Here is a 19,455-nt window from a genome sequence, read left to right on the forward strand (position 1 = left end):
CCTTGTTCCCATCACACAATAACTGCGTCCTACCACTTTGGGGAACTATATCACCATCTTTGCTCCATTCAACATCTGGTACGGGATTCCCAGTAATTGATGCAGCTATACATAAAGAATCATTCCTGTTCACAGATATCTCTCCAACTTCTCCATTAAATTTTGGCTCAGATTCTGGGATATCAGTTTTAGTTTTAGCTTTAGATAAAAAAAATAAATAAATAAAAAGTTTTAACTTTGTTCAATGAATATACTCACAAAAGCTGTTACTTCAGAGCATGTTTTAACAATATTTAAATGTTTTTTAACCAAATAAAATCACTTTATAATTCATTTTTGCATCAGAAAATATCTAAATTAATAGTCATTTATTTTTGACCTTAGTTATGTCTGCAATCACTGCAAACAATTGCAATTACTAATTGCAAAGACAAATATAAAGCAGAATTTTCTTACTATATACAAAATAAAAAAAAGGCTACTAATTGGTTCTGAAAAAAAAATGAACTGCTCAATAATGAAAATATTTCGGGCTCAAAAATGCTTATTCTTATGTATTTCTATCTGCTGAATTCAAAAACTACCATAACAATGACTCATTTGCTCTTGGTATGGAGATGCAATGACAAGTCATTTTTTACTTGATCATTTTTAGTTCAGGGGTAATTTTGTTTTTGGAGTTTTCACATCTGTTAAATGATAAAATAATTATTACTGTGACTGCTAGTTTTATATTGTTTGTGTTGTAATTAGTAAAGAATTTCTGCTTTTCAAGTACTATTTAAGTGAAAAATCTGTTAAATCAAAATGCTACAAAAATGTGTAAATTCAGTGAATAATTTTTGTTACATTTTTGGTGAAATAACATTTTCATCACAGAAATGCAATCTGACGCCTCTTGTGAACAACCTCTATCAGCATTATTTTGGTGTGAAAGTAGGGGACAATTTACTACAAGAATGGTAAAACATTCTATGGTTTTTGCTATGCCTATGGTTTGGCAGGCACCTACAAACCATACAGATAACTGCTATTTCTGCTTGACTCCACCTATAAAGCCGGATTGTCAATGAAGAAAAGAGGAACAGTTCAATACCCTAAATCTTCCATCTGCTATTTGATAGATTCAACATTCAGATGAATGTTTAAGTAGAAAATGATAGTGTGGAAGAAGAACCCAAACAAGCCATCCAAATCCCATGACTGATTTTGATAGATGATAAACTGAGTCAAGTGGAATTGAGTGATCTCATTCGAGACCTTGGTTTGTCGAAGGAGAAGGCAGAACTAGGATCAAGACTACAGCAATGGAATCTTCTCTAACATGATGTCAGGGTCTCACAACATAGACTAATTATCATATGGATCTGCTTTTATTTCTTTTGATAAGAAAAAATCTTGTTGTTTACTGCGACATTAATGGCTTGATGAAATGTTTGAATATGAATCATGATCCAACTGATTGGAGGCTATTCATAAACTTCTCCAAGCTTTGTTTGAAAGCTGTCAGTTGGCGACAGTACTTCTGCAAAAATGCAATCAACTCTGATGGTACCATCAACATGTCCCTTATAATCATTTTTCTCCACTCACACCTGGACTTTTTCCCTCCTGGTTGTGAATTTATCAACGATGAACACTGAGAAAGATTCCATCAGGATATTTCTGTAATGATGAAACATATCAGGGACCTTTGAAATGAACTAATGCTTAAGGATTATTGCTTGTCTGTGTGTAAGGTGCTCTGGAACTCAAGAAGAAAAAGACAATCTCATGAAGCAATCACATAATTTCCTTCAGACCCAACCAACTGTCACGTATTCTTCCATCAATTAAGAACTCTTAGAATGTAACTGTCATTAAAAAAATTTCAAGTGGTATATGTAATTAAAATGTTTAATTAGAAAGAAACTAGAGCTAATAAAAAAAGTTTTTGTATCATTTATTTTTCTCAACCCAAAATTAGTAAGATTTGACTCATGGAGTGAAGGAAACATGCCTAACAAAGCAGTGTTATCTAATTTTTGTATCTAAATAAAACTATAGAAAGGTTCCAAAATTTTAAGAATGTCAAATTTTAACCTCCGGGACAAAAAACAGTTAGAAATAAAAAACATCACTTCAAGTATTAATTAATTATAAAGGGTCACACACAAGGTTCTTAGACAGTGCCAATTTGAAGTTATGCACTTTATTAACTCTACATTCAACCACCAAGAATTTAGTTTTGTTTTTAGCATTCCAATATATTTCAGATTTTTTTTCAAATACATTTCAATTGCACATCAACACAATATTTACATCAGTAACCACAGGTTGAAAATAACATAATATTCTCTCTCTTAACAAAACATAGATTTAATGCTAATGTGAAGAAATAGAAAATTTTACAGACAAAAAATATTAGTTTTTGATTAGCCAATCGCATAACTTACCTGTGACAACAAGACTTCCTTTGCTAGTAACTTCGCCATGTTTATTTTTTACATTAACAGAATATTCACCAGCATCCTCAATTTTAACATCGCTGATCAAAAGAGCTGCTGTACCATCAAGTCGAGAAATAATTTTAGAACGTCCAGCCATATTTACTGGTTTTCCATTAACACACCTACAATCATAAAATAAATAATTTTTTTTATAATATATATAATACACAGCAGCACTTCACTCAAGTTAATGTAGGATATAATTTATAGTGATTATTAGTTTTAAACAAAAAATTGAAGTAATTAATAACCAACATATCCACCTTACCAGCAAATAAGTGTTCGATTTCAGTTTTTTCAACCATCATAAACAGTCAACTATAATTAAGTCAAAAGTAAAATACATAAACAATCATGATATTTTTGCATGTTAACAGTACACTGAAGAGAATATAAATATATTCTCAGTGGACTGAAATGTAATTAAAAGGAAAACCATGTAATCAAATGATACTTTAGTTATAGATTATTATTTCTTTATGTTTATTTTATATTTATTTCTTTATTTTTTTGGTACTTATAAATGTGCATTTCTCAAAATTATATGTATTAAAAATGATTCTAAAAAATACCTAAAATTTTTATAAATGTATTTGATTGTATGACTATATAAAATATGTTTAGTAAAATTAGAATTTTCAGGTTTATCGTTTTTAATATCATCAATGTGTTCTTTTGCACAAATTGCATATACCATCATACTGCAATCCTCACAACCCAGACTATACACCCCGTGTTTGTTAAGGTTATAATCATTACTGTTTATTGTAATTATTAATATATTTAACTTATTATTTGTAAAGCAGGTCTTACCAAAATTTTTCAATTCTTTGACTATAGGGAGTATATTCATTTTTAAAATTAAATTCATTTAATTAGTAAAAAAATTAGTATTTTAAATTCATTTAATTAGTAAATTCATTTTAATTTAGTAAATTCGTTTTTTATGTATTTTAAGTTTTATCTGGTAATAATTTTATACGTTTATCTATTAATTCTATAATTTATTCTATTGCATAATTTATTTATAGTACTAATAGGGACTATGTTACATATTATAATAATTAATATTATATAACAGGACAAGATATAATTTATATTTCATTGTTTAAAGAAATTTTATTGTTTTAAATAATGTATGGCTCTATATAAAAGTGCATTAAAAACAGCCTTCTTTTGTGACAATGATGAAATAAAATTTCATTGTGATGAAATAAAATATAATTAATTACTAGCTGCAGGGCATACTGTAGGCACACCTTGCAGCTAGGCCCTCCAGGTAGATTTCCCTGGCAGGTGGCATTTCTGAATGGGATTATTAGGTGTCCAAAACTGATTAGATCTTGTGCAAAATGGTGAAAATTTAACTCTAGAAATTGATACTAGCAGATTGGGACTTTCCTATTTTTTGGACAGTATCTCCAGAATGGATTTGACAAGCTTTGATGGTGATAAAGATTAGTTAAATGGAAAATAAAATTATTTTTCTGTTTTAGTGCGTTTAATTTTTTAATATTTTTTATTTACCTTTATAACATTATACTTTATAGCCACACTAGAGCCATGTTTGAGCATATTTAGCGAAAGATCAGATCAGTACTTTTAAGATGGGTTTGTCCAATCAAAACATAGGGCTAAACAATTTAATTTCCCAATAACAAAGATCTGATCGATCTAGAGTGTACCCGACATGTTAAAACAGTTAGCATTCGACCTGCTGATACACACACCGTTTAATTGTGAAAATGGGACAAGCAGTTGCAAAGATATTATGGTGGCACCCCAGGGGCCCTTGAAAATATTATCAAACGGGTACCACTGGGAGCGGATAGGGTTATCGTCAAGAGGATCAAAAAATTCTTTCAGCACACTAGGACCAATTTGGGATAATTTTCATCTGAAAATTCAGATCCAGTTAGAAAGTACTAAATATTCACAAGACTTCAAAATATATATATATATATATATATATATATACAGTGTATTGATATAGAATATAATAAGTGTACACCTGATCACCATGAAAACATACTAACAAATCAGTACTTTCCATTGAGGTACATTCTGATGCTAAGCTAAGAGGGACGCACAAACAGACACACACACACAAATACCATTGTAGGGTAGGATTGTATTATTAGAAGAAGGTTTATAATATAAACCAGGTGTTGTGTAACACCTGCTTACACTACAAATAAATTAAATATATTAATAATTACAATAAACAGAAATGATTCTAACTTTAACAAACATGGGGTATTATAGTCTGGGTTGTGAGGATTGCGATATGATATGTCTGTATGACCAATCTTAGATTTTCTATATGTGCAAAAAACCTGAAAATAAAATCTGAAAATTCTAATTTTGCAAAACGTAATGGTCAAATTTACAATCCAAATACATTTATACAAATTTCTTACAATCATTTTAATACATATAATTTAGAGAAATTCCACATATATAGTAACCAAAAAATAAAAATATAGATTACTTAAACTACTACTAAATATGAACATAAAGAAATAATCATAACTAAAATATTATTTCTAATAACATTGTTTTACTTTTAATTACATTTCAATCCACTAGAGTATCTTTATATTCTCTTCAGTATACCTGTTAACATGCAAACAGTCATGACTGTAGACATACTTTACTTTTGACTTCATTACAAGGGCTGTCTAGAAATTAACTTGCATTTGTACCTAGTGTGGAGATGGTAGGGATAGAGCCGCCATCTTGGCATCAAAACATTTCTACATCAGTACACATCATGCTGTTGTAGTGTGTGGACTGTGATTTTTCAACTTTGTTCATTGTGAATTATTGAAATATGCACTTAAATAGAAAATTCTGCTAGTTGTGAGGTGCATTCAGTAATTAGGTTTTTACTGGCAAAAAACCGCAAACCAATTGAAATTCATTGGCAACTTTGTGAGGTGTACGGAGATGGAATAATGAGTAAAGGTAGAGTGAAGCATTCAGTTTAAAAATGGCTGCACCAATGTTCATGATGAGGACCGCAGTGGTCGGCCTACCCTTGTGACTGATAAACTGATGATGAAAATAAATGATAAAATTAGTGAAAATCACCACATTACAATTACAGAACTCTTACTTCATTTCCATTACATTTCACAAAGTTTACTGCATGAAATTGTATCTAGGAAGTTTGGTTATCCCTAGTTTTGTATAAGATGGGTGCCAAAAATCTAAGGCGGCAGATTTCTATAGAAAAGGAATTGAAAAGCTTGTGGCTCGTATATGTGCCTCAATTTAAATGGCGATTATGTAGAAAAAATGATTCTCCCTTTCAAATGTTTATTTGAAATTATTAAATTATTTTATTAAAATATACCAGCAAAATCATGTTCAAGAACTTTATTAGTTTAAACATTTAGTTTCCTGATAATTTTCTCTGATAAGTTTACAAAATTAACAATTAATAACATTATTTTTCAGTACTCAATACAGAATAACCTACTATGAATAGTTTGACAGTATAGCAGCCAGCCTCAGCTTTTGGAGTCTAAAACAACAAAGGAGAAAAATATTTGCATAGTTTCAACTTTACTGTAATTGGTAATTTTTTTAACAGAAGCATTTTATTTTTATGGTAATCATGATGCTAACGTTTCTTTTATGAAAACACTGGTTAATCTGTAAATCGGCTGAACTAAACTCAATAATTCTTTTATAAATTTCCATCCTAAAACCTGTGTACCCTGGGACAACTGATGACAGTAAAAGTTACATAAGTCGGCAATGTTAAGAGAAACAAATCAAAAGTTGTATGAAATTAATTTACATCATAAAGGCTGAAATAGGGTATCTTGATTTTAATAAAATATTTAGAATTACATTTACATTTTTAATCAATTTCCAAAGAAAAATAAACAATTATAGGAATAAATTACCTCATCAAAAGACATTTTGGGCCGCTTTACTTCTTGGATTTTTTAAAAATTTCATGACCTTTAAGTTCTGGAATAAAGTGTTAGTACCTTCTACAAAAACCACAATCCAAATAATCCAAAATCTTATTCATGCATCACAATTTTTAAATTCTTAATGTGAGCGATACTCCCATTGTGGTAGGTCCCTTCATAAGGTCTATCAAGAGACACCAAATGTAGAAGGCAGAGATGATGTTCCTACCTTCTCTACTAGGAACCTGTTCCAAAGGGATAAATATGCTAAAACTGCTAAATATCTCATATGCTAAATAACTAATTTGGACAATAGTAATATATTTCCTTGAAAGGCAATGTACAAGGAGTGTTATTACCATAATTAGATCAAATATCTGACAGTCAAAATTGTAGTTATTTCAACTTTCTGAGACACCACCTCCTCCTCATATCAACATCAAAAAAACAAAATAGTCTGCTAATGGATTTTAGGCACATTTCCTTCAGAGAGGAAACTGATCTGGTCTAATTACATATGATTTTATCTGCTGTTTATTTGATTTAATTTGAGTAATATTTACTTGTTTAATTTCCCAAATATAGTTCTATGTACAAATTTTATACATACACCACTATTTCAATGAACCTCACTCACCAGTCACTCCTTCAGTTGGCAGATTTCAAAATACAATATTACATAAGATATCCCAAATACCATAAGTTTAACTATTTACTTGATTTCTACACCACAATCATCCAAAAACAGAATTTTCATTCCTTACTTGTAATTTTTTATGTAAACATAAATTTTGATACATCTATTCAAAACTTGTTTTTTAATTAATAATATAAAGGCTATTTATAGTGTAATTTCTATTGCATAAGTCGCACATCCATGAAACAAGGTATTCAATTCCAGTTGTTTTTTTTTGACAGCCAGTAAATACTGACTGTCTACATGCATGTGGCCAAAGCTAGGCAGCATATTGCGGCGAGCCACAGTTAGTTAGAATTATGGTGATTATTAAATTGTATAAGCTGTCAGCAGAACGGTGACGGCATTGCCAAGGATATGGGTTACCATGCAGCTGTGAGGTGTAGTGGTGTTTTAATGAGGGCAGATTAGAATGAGCACACGACACTGTTGGTGGGATGGCAACTGTACTGCCGAGGGCATGGATCCCATGCAGCCGTGAGGTGAGCGGCATCTCGACGATGGTTTAAGTGAATGTCACGCAGACTCTGCAATGGAGCAGAGTGGAAGTAGGAGGTCCGTCCGCCTCTCCCTTGTAGACCAAACCAGAGTCCATAACTAACCTAAGTCTGGGGTACAAACTAATGTTGAGTTCAGTAAGGGAACTAGGACTAAATTTCATTGTTATTTTTGGTGGTATGATGTGATTAAATTTGCCTCAAATTTCAAGACATTCACAGGATTGGCTCAATAAAAGTTGAACTAGGCATGGGGTTCAAGCTTCTGTGAACTTGGTTAGCTAGTTCAGAGGGAAACGATGTAGGACATTCAAGATGTCTGGAAGAGGTCTGCAGCAAAGGCAAAAGCTGAGTTAATAAATCACCGATGTAAATGCCTACAGAGGCATTCACTAATAAGGCACACTTATAAAGGGACAAATAAGTAAATGTTAGTTGCGCTTAAGCTACAAATCCAAGCTGTCCTCAAAGTTGGAGCTGAAGTGCGAGACTAGAGGTTATACTCAGCTTCTGAACAGACCAGACCTGAGGCCCTCCGTGACATTAATTTTCACTGGTTAGCACTCCAATCACTAAATTTCTTAGTATGCTGTCATGGAAAGAAATTACTGAATAATCGTATAAACGGTTAATAACGGTACAAACGGTTTAAGTGGTGGTAGAATGGTAATAAGAGTTAGGTGCGCCAGTTTCTTTGATCTTCTGTGGGTAGGTTGTTAATTTAGAAATTCCTAAGGGCTACGTGGTAAGAGTTAGGTGTCTGATGTCTTCTTAGAAAACAAAACTTGACTACGGCAGAATTTACTGGTGTGAATGTCTTTCAAGGCATTTGCATCAGTGGCACCTCACAAAGCCAACTGATGACTGTGGAATGTGATCGGTTTGAGGGCAATATGTCCTCAGATTAAGCCACTCAAGGCTAGAAACAGAGGGGGTACCTCTGTTTCCATGTCTGTTGTTCTCCCTCGGAGGGGGAATTGTGATGTCTACATACATGGGCAGATCAGGTGGAACAACTCTTCTACTGGCCGATACACACATTGTATATTTCCATATGTTAGAGACTTGCGACCTATTAGGTGAGTTTTCCCCAATCAGTACACAACTCAATTCCTTTCAGGACATGGTGCCTTTAGGGATATAGTTTGGCTAGATTTGGTTTGGTTGATTCAGGCTTATGCCCGGAATGTAGGGTCCATGATACTGTGGACCATGCCCTCTATACGTCTGTCTCTGGTATGAGGCTGAATATACCAGAGATATTAAGGAGCTTTTGATCTGCACGTCAATTGAAAGGCCTGCAAAAAATGGACTATAGTGGGTGGCCTCACACTAAGAACAGCTAAGGGGAATAAGTAGTGTAGTACCCAGGGTGGCCAGGGACCACCTGGATAGTTGATAGGCCGAAGGTAGGCATGTTGGCATCAAGCCATTGTTAGTTAGAAACAAGTATGGTGATAATATATTTGCTGTCAGCAGGAAGACGACTGCACTTCTGAGGGCATGGTTATCCACGCAGCCAAGAGGTGTAGCGCCATCTCAATGATTGTAGTTTTATGTGATAAAGTAAATGTCACACAGGACTATGATGGAGCTGAGTGAGAGGAAGAGGTCTGTCCTCCTCTCCCTGGTAGACCAGACCAGAGTCCGTAGTTGTAATCAAACTACGGGTTTGAACTATGAAGCTTAGTTCACTAAGGGAACTAGGAATAAATTTGTTGCTAACAGCATATTTTTGAGGTGTATGTTATTTACTGAATTTGTCTCAAATATTATCAGACATTTACTCACAAATAGCTTACTTATAATGTAGAATTAGGCACAGGGTTTGTGTTTGTGTATCTGCGAACTCTGTTAGCTAGTTCAGAGGGCAACAAAATAGGATAGTCACGAAGTCCGAAAGAAGTCTACAGCAAAGGCAAGTCATTATTCACTAAGTCATTACTACACCAAGTCATTATTCACTGAGGCATTTACATCGGTGGCATCCCAACAAGGCCTGGCTTATTACTTTTAAGATCTCCATTAAAGCCCAACAGGGCTATGAACAGGTGGGGGTGGCGACCGGAATTGTCACAAGGTGGGGTTGGAATGTCCAACCCCGCCAACAGGGGTTGGAATGTCTACATACATGCTGTGATAGACTACAGCAGATTGTACTACTTTGTACAGCATGTAGAAGAACTTAATACCCACAACAATACTATGGTTCCTCCAGATCTGTAACATTTAGAAAGTATAGTAACATGTTCTCAATGTTCAAATAATCTAAAGAAACAAAGTTCTATCTCAAGCATATTGGCACAAACTGTAATTATTGTCAGTACAAAAAAAATTATTTAGCAAAAGGTGTCTTTCCTGAAAATTATCAAAGTTCAGAATCATTTCAGTCTAGATTGGTTTAAGGTGGAACTTGTTTTATTTGTAAAAGTAAAACATGTTGACTTAGCTGAATTACTTCTAGTTATACAGAATATCCCACAAAGAAATGAGAAACTTTCAGGATATGTTCTACTGGTAAAAATAATGAAAACTGTTCAAATAAACATAGGTCTGAAAATGCTTTGTTTTCAAGTTACAGTAATTTCAGCTCTTCTGAAAACCCTACTGTAATTTCTGGATACAAAGATAGCTATTTTTATCTGAACAGTCAAAAATAGATCGATCAAAAATTGTATTTTTCTGTACCCAATAAGCATTATTCTTAAATATAGCAAACAAAAAAATAAAATAGAATGTAGAAATCTCAGTTACAGTAATTGTTCCAAATTTCTTATTTCACAATGTACACAGCACTCTGCCAGACACAAAATATTTCCAGTGGCTTTCAATATAATCTCAGGATCATTTCATATAAATTCAACAGCATCTCATACTTTAATGATAACTCTTTAGCAGAAACTTTTTGTTGGTATATTATAATTTACATTCACCCCAAATGAAGTAATTAGTGGCATTAGTCAAGTGATTGTGATGACCAATTGATTGGTCCACCACGTCCAACCAGTTAAGAAATTAGCATTTAAGTGATTTCTAGCTACTAAAGAAAAATGTGATAACGGTATTTTATCAATTTAAAGGTACTTTTTCCAAAAGTGGCAAATTATTTATGCATAAGTTCAAGAAATGAACTTATGCATCTTTTCACTGAAAACAAATGGTCCCAGAATCTTTGTCATAAATCATGCCACCCCAAACATTATTGTGAAATCTATGTTGGGACTAGTTTCCACAGTACCATGTGGATTGTCTTCGCTTCATAAATGACTTTTTGTAACTGAAGATTCTGTTTCTTGTAAAGTGACTTCAGTAAATAAAATTGAATTTACCTTATCAGAAATGTCTAGAAGCCAATCATAGAAGTTTAACCATTGGGGATAATCTGTATTCAGATTCCAAGGTGGAAAGGATAAAGATTCTTTCCATAGGCACCGCACCACACCACTTTGTTTTTTGACAAACAAATGCAACATGAAATTCACCTTGTATTAGTGCCTGGGCTATGCTGAATATTAATATGCTGGATCACATGATGTTCATCATTAACACTATGATTTACTTGGCGTTCCAACGGAAAACAAACATGTTGGAAATGACCCTTTTGTTCATAAATGCTGATATTCACATCAAGCAGCTTCAGAATTTCTGTTATAAAATCCATAAACAAAAATTATATTGCATATTCCTTGTTAGAATGTTGAAAATGCATTACACTACAACATGATAACACTACACTTCCTTTTCTGTATATAATTCACAACAACAGATTCAAATGAAGTACAAAATTTTTATTATTGATCAGCTGTTTTTTTTTAAACAAAACTACTGGAGTCACACAGTTCTGTGACCTGTTTTAGCCTATTTACCAGCTCAAATTACTTAAACAACCAACTTTACTTCTTAATTTGGATCCCAAAAATTACAGTAGGGCTTTTTTTATTAAAAAGAGCTGAAATCCAGGCAAAATCTTTCACTAGCCATAACTTGAAAAAAAAGCATTTTCAGACTTATGTTTATATGAACTTTTCATTATGTTCACCAGTAGAAAATATCCTGAAAGTTTATTATCAGAAAATCTTGAGAGTAATATTCAAAGCTTAAAAGAATTTATATCAATGCATTAACTAAGTTCAGGATCATTCTTCCATTAATAAAAACATTCAAACTGCAAATCAAATAGATAAAACATACAAATATATATTGTATAACAATAAGTGCCTAGATGGTCCAGCACCACTCAGTAATTGTATGAGACCATAAGGGATGATTCATTCTGTATAGTTTAAAAAATAAATTGTGAAAAAAAATATAAGGGTTAAATTGAGGAACCCATTTTTCTCAAAAATTTAATATTTTTCAAAATATTTTCAAAAACATGCTCCTTCTCTCCTCTTTAATATTTTTTCATCAAATATAAACAATTCTTTTTGTATCCAAATTTTCATCAATTTCAGAGTTTTTTCATTATTTATATAAATTGTTGGCTTCTTTTTATAAAGCACAGATTTTAAACATTTATTTGCATAACCAAGAATGTCAGTTTAAATATCTTTATTTAGGATATTTTAAATATATATATACCACACCCCCTATGTTCAAATGCTTGAAAAACCAATAGCACTGATAGACAAAGAAATTTGTTGAATGTTTCTCCAAGTGGGATACAATTTCTTGAATTGCTTTTTTGCGTGCATTACAGATCTGTAAATACAAGTTTTCTATCACCCTTAGTTTTAAATAAATTACTCTTAAAAAAAAATGAATGGAAAAAAAGTTAAAATCTGTAAAATTTATAATTTTGCACGGCCACACCTGTTTTATAAATAACCTCAGGCACATCCCGATTAATGTTCAACAGTAATCTGCTAGGATGTTAGTATTCCATTTCCCTTTATAGCGGCTTTCCATCACTGAAACGTCTTGGTGGAAACATTCACCGTATTCTTTGGAAAAAATCCACATGCGAGTAGAGGAAATGTATTTTCAAAGACATATTACATCGCATAGCTCTGTATGAAGTAAGAAGTTTTGTTTGCCGAGAAAACTTATGTAAACGTCTTTAATTATGCCCAAACTGCACTTTCTACATTATTTAACATGAATTAAATAAATACATCATCTTCATCCAACTCTCTTATTTGAGGACCAACAAAAATTCCTTCTTTAATTTTTCCTTCACTTACATTTGGAAGTTTCTGCCTGATGCAGTACAAAAATCCAGGTCAATCCTTCTACACTGCTTTTACAAAAATTTTTCATTAGTCCTAGCTTGATATAGAGGAAGTAAAAATATTTATTCGGGTTCAACTATTTGAATTCAAGTTGTCTCATTTCTTCCACTCTTTGTTAACGATGTTTATCCCTAGCTCAGCTGTCCCATTCACAAAAAAAAACACATGTACTAATTACAGCCCAACTTCATGCCGAACAAAATAGCTATAACTTTCAAATTTCATCTTTCATCACAATATATGTCTCTCTAATTAATACCATAAGAAATTGGTATCGAGCGACATTTGTTACTGTTGTGTAGAACACTTTTAAACTACACTTGCACAAATCTATGAAAAGGCACCAGCATCAGCCTCAGGTTTATTAATTTGTCATAAGTGTAACACATAAGCTCATCAAAATTTGTGCAATAAACCAAATTATTTTGATCAGTAAAGTACTGAGTAAGTTCTTTTTGTCTGCTTCAAAAGCCCAAAATTTTTGTATTTTCTGAAGTAAATTCCATAACCTGCAGTCTTGATCCTAACAGTTCAGCTTGATTTTTTGATTAATTTACATCCCTAACCAAATCATTTAATTCCCTTGTGATATAAGATGTGGCTTATTGGAAGATAATTCAAATCAAAATCATTTGTCTTTTTCAGTACTGCCAGATTCTTCATCGCTTCAAAACATACATTCACAAGTGGCTCAGGAACTGTAATAATTTCACTGTGAGGTACAGGCTGCTTGATTGCAGATTGCAAAGAAGGATATTTTACAGCAAGTTTAGATTTTTAAGAAATTCCTTCCAGACACTTATTAAACAAAAGTAACAATCTGTTACATGATCCTTTGGTTCATGCCAAACCATAGGAACACCAAATGGCAAAGCCTTCCATGTACCAGCAGCCCACATCTTATTCTGATCACCAATCAGAGTACACTCAAAGTACAAATGACATGCTTTTTTAATTAAAGGTAATGTTTTTTCTATTTGATTTTACGGTAAACTTACCACAACAGAATAAAATTTGATTTTACGGTATGCTCACCCCACATACATAACAAAAGGCATCCATATTATTTACACAATTTCAAGGCATTATAACGCTGCACTGTTAACTTAAGACAGCAATAAGACTGAACAAAATTAATTCATTCTTAAATCCAGTGCTTAATACAAACAGCTGTGTTTTCAGCTACATGTTTTGACCTCACAGACATTATTAATCTTGTCCATGAAGACTCACTCTTCAGTATTAGATATGTCATAATATGTGACTACGATATGATTTACAATATAAGAGCTTAAAAAGCTAAACATATGTTGAAAAATGAAAAAAATCATAATTAAAATTTAAATTTTCCAAAAATGGTGGGCGATACTGAGTTCATTGGTTTTCAGCATCAAAGAACAGATAAAAATCATGCATCACATGTTAGGAAACAAAAATTATGTTCATCAGTGTAACAGGATACTAGGGTTCTGTAAATGCAGGATGTTACATTACCTAGGCCAGCATTTTCTCACATTAACATGCAGGATGTTACCATTATCTAGGCCAGCATTTTCTCACATTAACAACTACAAGCCAATTTATTGATTAGAAACTTGCCATTCTAAATGGTAATGTGCACTTCTCCAATGGACTGAGGTGCTGTCACTCCAGTAAATTTGTAACTGAGTTATATTTGCCAGTGTTTGGTCATGGTAAATGACCCATATTCACGTACTATGTTGTTAGCTTTCAAGGCAAAAGTAATCTTATGTAAAAACTTTAAGATAATTGCTGATTAATACATATTAAGTATTTTTGACAGCTTTATGTTTTATAACATGTTGTCTAGTGACATAGGCGTTAACATGTTGTGCACAATTTGTATAATAATTGCTGAGTTTTTCAATAGTCATCTCACATGAATGACTAATGAGAGTACAAATAAAGGTATTGCATTATTATAGTTCAATCTATACTAAATTTGTTTTTTTTAACCTTCAGGACCTCCGTTAGGCATTGCTTCAGAGGATGAGATGTGAATGACAATACCATGTGAAAATGCCATGCCTGACCAGGATTCAAACCCAGGACCTCCGAATGAAAGGCCAAGACGCTACCCACTTGCACCACAGAGGCCGGCACTACTAAATTAGCTAGAATGTAATAAAAAAGGAGTTTATTTTTATATAACCCCGTAATACATTGCACTGCTTTTTTACAAAAAAAAACCAAAGATGCCCACACAAATCCTCAGCTGCTACTACTACTGCAGTCTTTTTTATCATTGTAAACTGCTTTTAATTAAATTTTAAATAACAGACAGTTAAAATGTCTACAAAGATCAAGATTTACCTAAGAAACTAAAAACTATCGTTAATTTTAAAAGAGAAATTAAAAATCAAAAATTTTACTTACCATTCATATTTATATGATTTTGCATTTCCAAGTAATTTAACTTCTAATTTAGCAGGAAATCCTTCAACAATATTCAAAGATGTCAATTCTGCAAGGATCTCAGGTTTTTTATTTTTATCCATTTCATTCTATTAATTTTTAGATCAGAAAACAAACATTACATCAGCTACAAACACAATAAATTAAAAGAAAAAAATGAAGTATACATTTTCTTTAAAATAAAATTCCCATAAATTTTTCTTTGTTAAAGTTAAATAAGCATTCAATTTGACAAGACTTGTAACAGTATTACCATCTTGCCTGGGAGAAACTGTTACAAGCAAATAACCAGAAACATTATGAGAAACACTACGGAATATAAGTTTTAAATTAACAATATTTTGACAAAAAGCAAAATCTCATATTTGTATTTAATGATTACATTATATTTCAACACTAGTATAATGCATGATATTATTTTACATATTCTATTCTCTCAAGCACAGAACAGAACTGCACAATAATATCAGATATCACTCATTTGAATCCAGGACGTGGATTTAAGCACACATTTATACGCTTCTTTTTCAGTAAGAGAAATTAGGTCTAAATTGGCTGAGGAGATGAAATAAAATTGATCTGTTGCTAAATGTGCTGAGGTATTATCACACAATTTTTAAGAAAGGACTAAACACAGGAGAGTACATTCATTATTTAATTTTTTTTCAGTAAGAAAAAAATGGTAAGGAGCAGTCCTTACTAAGAACTAAATATAATTATAGCAATGAATTTTTCAGTTTGCTTTATTAAAATAAGTGTTGCTACACCAAATAGCCCTACTTAGCTGATAAATCAAAGTTCAATGAAAATATATTTTAACAACTAATTACTTTTTAATATATTACTTTTGTTATTTATACATTTTTATATAAAGTTTTTTTGGCAATTTTTTTTCTGTATTTATGTAAGCAGCATTTTTGAGAAGAAATATTAGATGGTTTTAATATTAGTGATGAATTTCAGAGATTTAATGAACAGAGAAAATAGAGATATTCATAATGAAGATGACAGGTCTTACACAATTTCCAAATATATGACAACATGGCAATTTTAATAATGATTTCAATAATTTTCAAAAATTAACATATGGTGGAAGAGTAGAAGGATAAAACACTGCTTGCAAATTTTTTAGGTTTAAACTCTAAACTCAACAATTTACTCAAACCAAATTAAATTGATTATGTGTTATATAAATTACAGCTTATTATAACCAAATTACTAATTTCAAAATAGTTTACCCTAGAGAAATGTAATACAGCACGTCCCTTGTTTGACACCCAAGTAATATCATAAGTTTTAATCCCACGTTCACTCAGAGCCGACTTCAAATCTCTTACACGTGTGCCTTGTGTGATACCAGATAGACGAATGCTGAATACAATGGGCGCCTTTGGGCGTGGGAAATATCTGTGGCGCATCGGTCTAACACCATCTCCTCCAGCTCGAACTCTTTCAACCATCTAAAAAACAATTCTAAGAATTAAATCATGTTTTCCTATCATATTCTAACAAATAAATAATAATCAGACAATTCATTAATATGCATTATAAATACAAAACGCAAAAGATAAAATACAAAAAGAAAATTACATTTTATTTATATATAAACTACAAAATCAAATATTTTATTAATAAAATTACAATTTCCATTTAAAAGTTAGTAAAATATTATTCTTTTTTATAAATAAAAATACTCCAAACCAGAATTTCCTTCAATTTCAGACAAATTATATTGGTACTGGAAAACCTGCATGAATTTTAGTTTTTTTTTAGTTCTGTGGCTAAGTTAAAAAATAATCTTCAAAGCCAAATTTATAAATTAAAAAATTGTTTCGAATAGCAAACTTGCTACAAACAATTATTAATAAATCTTACCAAAATCATCAATAGCCATTGTTTGATAAAAAACAAATTAGATCCTATATAAAGGTCAGAGAGTTCCTGTCTTATTGATTGGTCAAGTCTTTTCATGTTTGTTCAGGTTGCACTTAATGTAATAGGTTTAACTGTTCTAACACACTGTCTCTGGCAACAATTCTTCATTATTCCTGTCACATCTGAAATATTTTTATGTAACTATTGCACTTTCAATTAATCTATTTGTAATAAATGCTGTTTTGGTGTATAGTGCAGTGTTTATATGTAGTGTAGTGTAGTGTATAGCAATATTATGATTTAAGAAAGCATGGCATTTACAAAACTACTCATTAAGAGAAATTTTCTTATTAAATAAAATTCTTAATAAATTCACCAATAAGCAAGATATTCTATCAAATTTAAATATTCCATTTAAAAAGTATCGATTTACCAGTACTACCAGTATAAAGAAGTTATATGTATGTAGCAGTTTATATATTACTTAAAATAGATACAATTTATAACAATAATTCTGATAATATACAAGATCATTAGTAAAAAAAGGTATTCAGAATTTATCAGTTATAAAAAAAAAAACCAATTACATTTTGTTGTTTCCTTCGATTAACATTTCCTGATTCTGTGTTCCTTGTCAGTTGTTCTTTGGCACTGCTAGAACGAGCTGCGACTGGCTTTCTCCGGAAAGTACGAGACTGTCTACTTCTCTGAGAAGGCCGCACATTTGGAGTTGCTGGAGGAGCAGATCTTTCCCTCTGAGGCCTCTGATTTTTACCCTGCATTTGAGAGTCTTTACGAAGTTGTCTGGGTAGACGACGAATGTACTTAAATGGACGTATAGGTCGATCCTCTGGATCAGAATCAACTTCTTTCAATTCACACCCTTTACCTTCCCTGAAATAACATATCTTGCACATTAAAACTAAATTCAAGAACACTTAAAACTCGTTGAAAAATCACACACACACACACACACGGGGAGAGAGAGAGAGAGAGAGAGAGAGAGAGAGAGAGAGAGAGAGAGAGAGAGAGAGAGAGAGAGAGAGAGAGAGGGAGAGAGAGAGAGAGATATTCACTAATTCACTATACCAACCAATTCACTATAGCTTCCTCTTTTCAAAGTTCCAAGCTCCAAGCTAGCTGTTCTCATAAAAGTATAGTAAAAAATTAACACATTACTTTGATGAAAATAAAATAAAAGCTTCATGGATTTACATGGCAAAACTAATGACCAAAAACAAGGTATTACATACATACAAGACATGAGTCATTAGTTTTTAAGTCCCATAAAAATAATATGCCAGTGTTGATAGAATATTGTTACAAAATTAGGGGGTAATTTTAATAGGATCAAGAAAACAGTCAGAATTAATAGTGACCCAAAAATAACAGTAAAATCATAAGGCTCAATGACAGTTATTACATTGTACAATCATACAGACATCAGTAATCCATGCTATATTCATTTCTGTTTGTCCACAGGCCTTCAATACATTTCTCATGATTAACTGAATCTCACAAAGCAATATTTACAGTGGTAAAACAAAATACCACCTTAAACAATTAATAGTTATAATTTTCTATAACAAATATCTGTGTTATTTTCCACTAAAAAGTAACACCAAGTTTTTTGGTAGTTTGAGGCAAATCTTTTGTTCTCTATTATTTAGGTTTTTATTAACTGAATTATTGCCAGCCAAATAAATCCTTAGTTGAAAGGTCCCAATGTACCAAATTTCATTGGTTTGTTGTTTAAATTTAAAGATCTAATGGTGGTAATTATTTTGTATTTACAATTAAAACTTAAAATATATAATACACACAAAATAATATTGTAATGTTGACATTGGCTATCAGTACAAAGTACAATTATTTCTAATACAAGATATATAGACAAATAAACTATTCAAATGTTACACCATATTCCACATTTAAATAGATTAATGAGCAAAGGTTAGTTACAATTTAGGGTTAAAGGCGGCAATAGCTACCACTGAATCTACTTTCAGTGAAACTTAGAAATGAAAAATGAAGCTAAATTTACAACTTTTATAATACCCAAATGTAAAAGAGTCTCGACTAAGTAATTCTTAGAAAATATTGCTGCTTAGTAAACCATGAGATCATGTTAGTCAAAATAACAAATTTAATAATAATATTAAATCTAGTTTTACATCTACTTCTGACAGCTGAGTGCATCATCATCAATGATTTTTTTTATATATTATTACTTAATACGATTTCTTAACTTCAGCTGATAATTGATGTTTACGATCTTAGAAACAAAATTTCAGCAACCAA

The 19,455-nt window shown here is 31.7% G+C and overlaps 1 protein-coding gene across 1 annotated transcript in view; it reads right to left on the reverse strand.

Annotated features, from left to right (window-relative positions):
• lost (methenyltetrahydrofolate synthase domain-containing protein lost) overlaps positions 1 to 19,455 on the reverse strand; it is a 68,576-nt gene that overhangs the window by 19,067 nt on the left and 30,054 nt on the right. The window contains exons 6-10 of the mRNA XM_075372415.1: positions 17,742 to 18,048; positions 16,518 to 16,739; positions 15,241 to 15,368; positions 2,436 to 2,611; positions 2 to 198 (exon numbers count right to left, since the gene is read on the reverse strand). Coding sequence (XP_075228530.1) covers positions 2 to 198; positions 2,436 to 2,611; positions 15,241 to 15,368; positions 16,518 to 16,739; positions 17,742 to 18,048 — 1,030 coding nt within the window. The remainder of the gene's footprint in view (position 1; positions 199 to 2,435; positions 2,612 to 15,240; positions 15,369 to 16,517; positions 16,740 to 17,741; positions 18,049 to 19,455) is intronic.

The sequence above is a fragment of the Lycorma delicatula genome, chromosome 1 (assembly GCF_047948215.1).
Source record: "Lycorma delicatula isolate Av1 chromosome 1, ASM4794821v1, whole genome shotgun sequence".
NCBI classification, from domain to species: domain Eukaryota; kingdom Metazoa; phylum Arthropoda; class Insecta; order Hemiptera; family Fulgoridae; genus Lycorma; species Lycorma delicatula.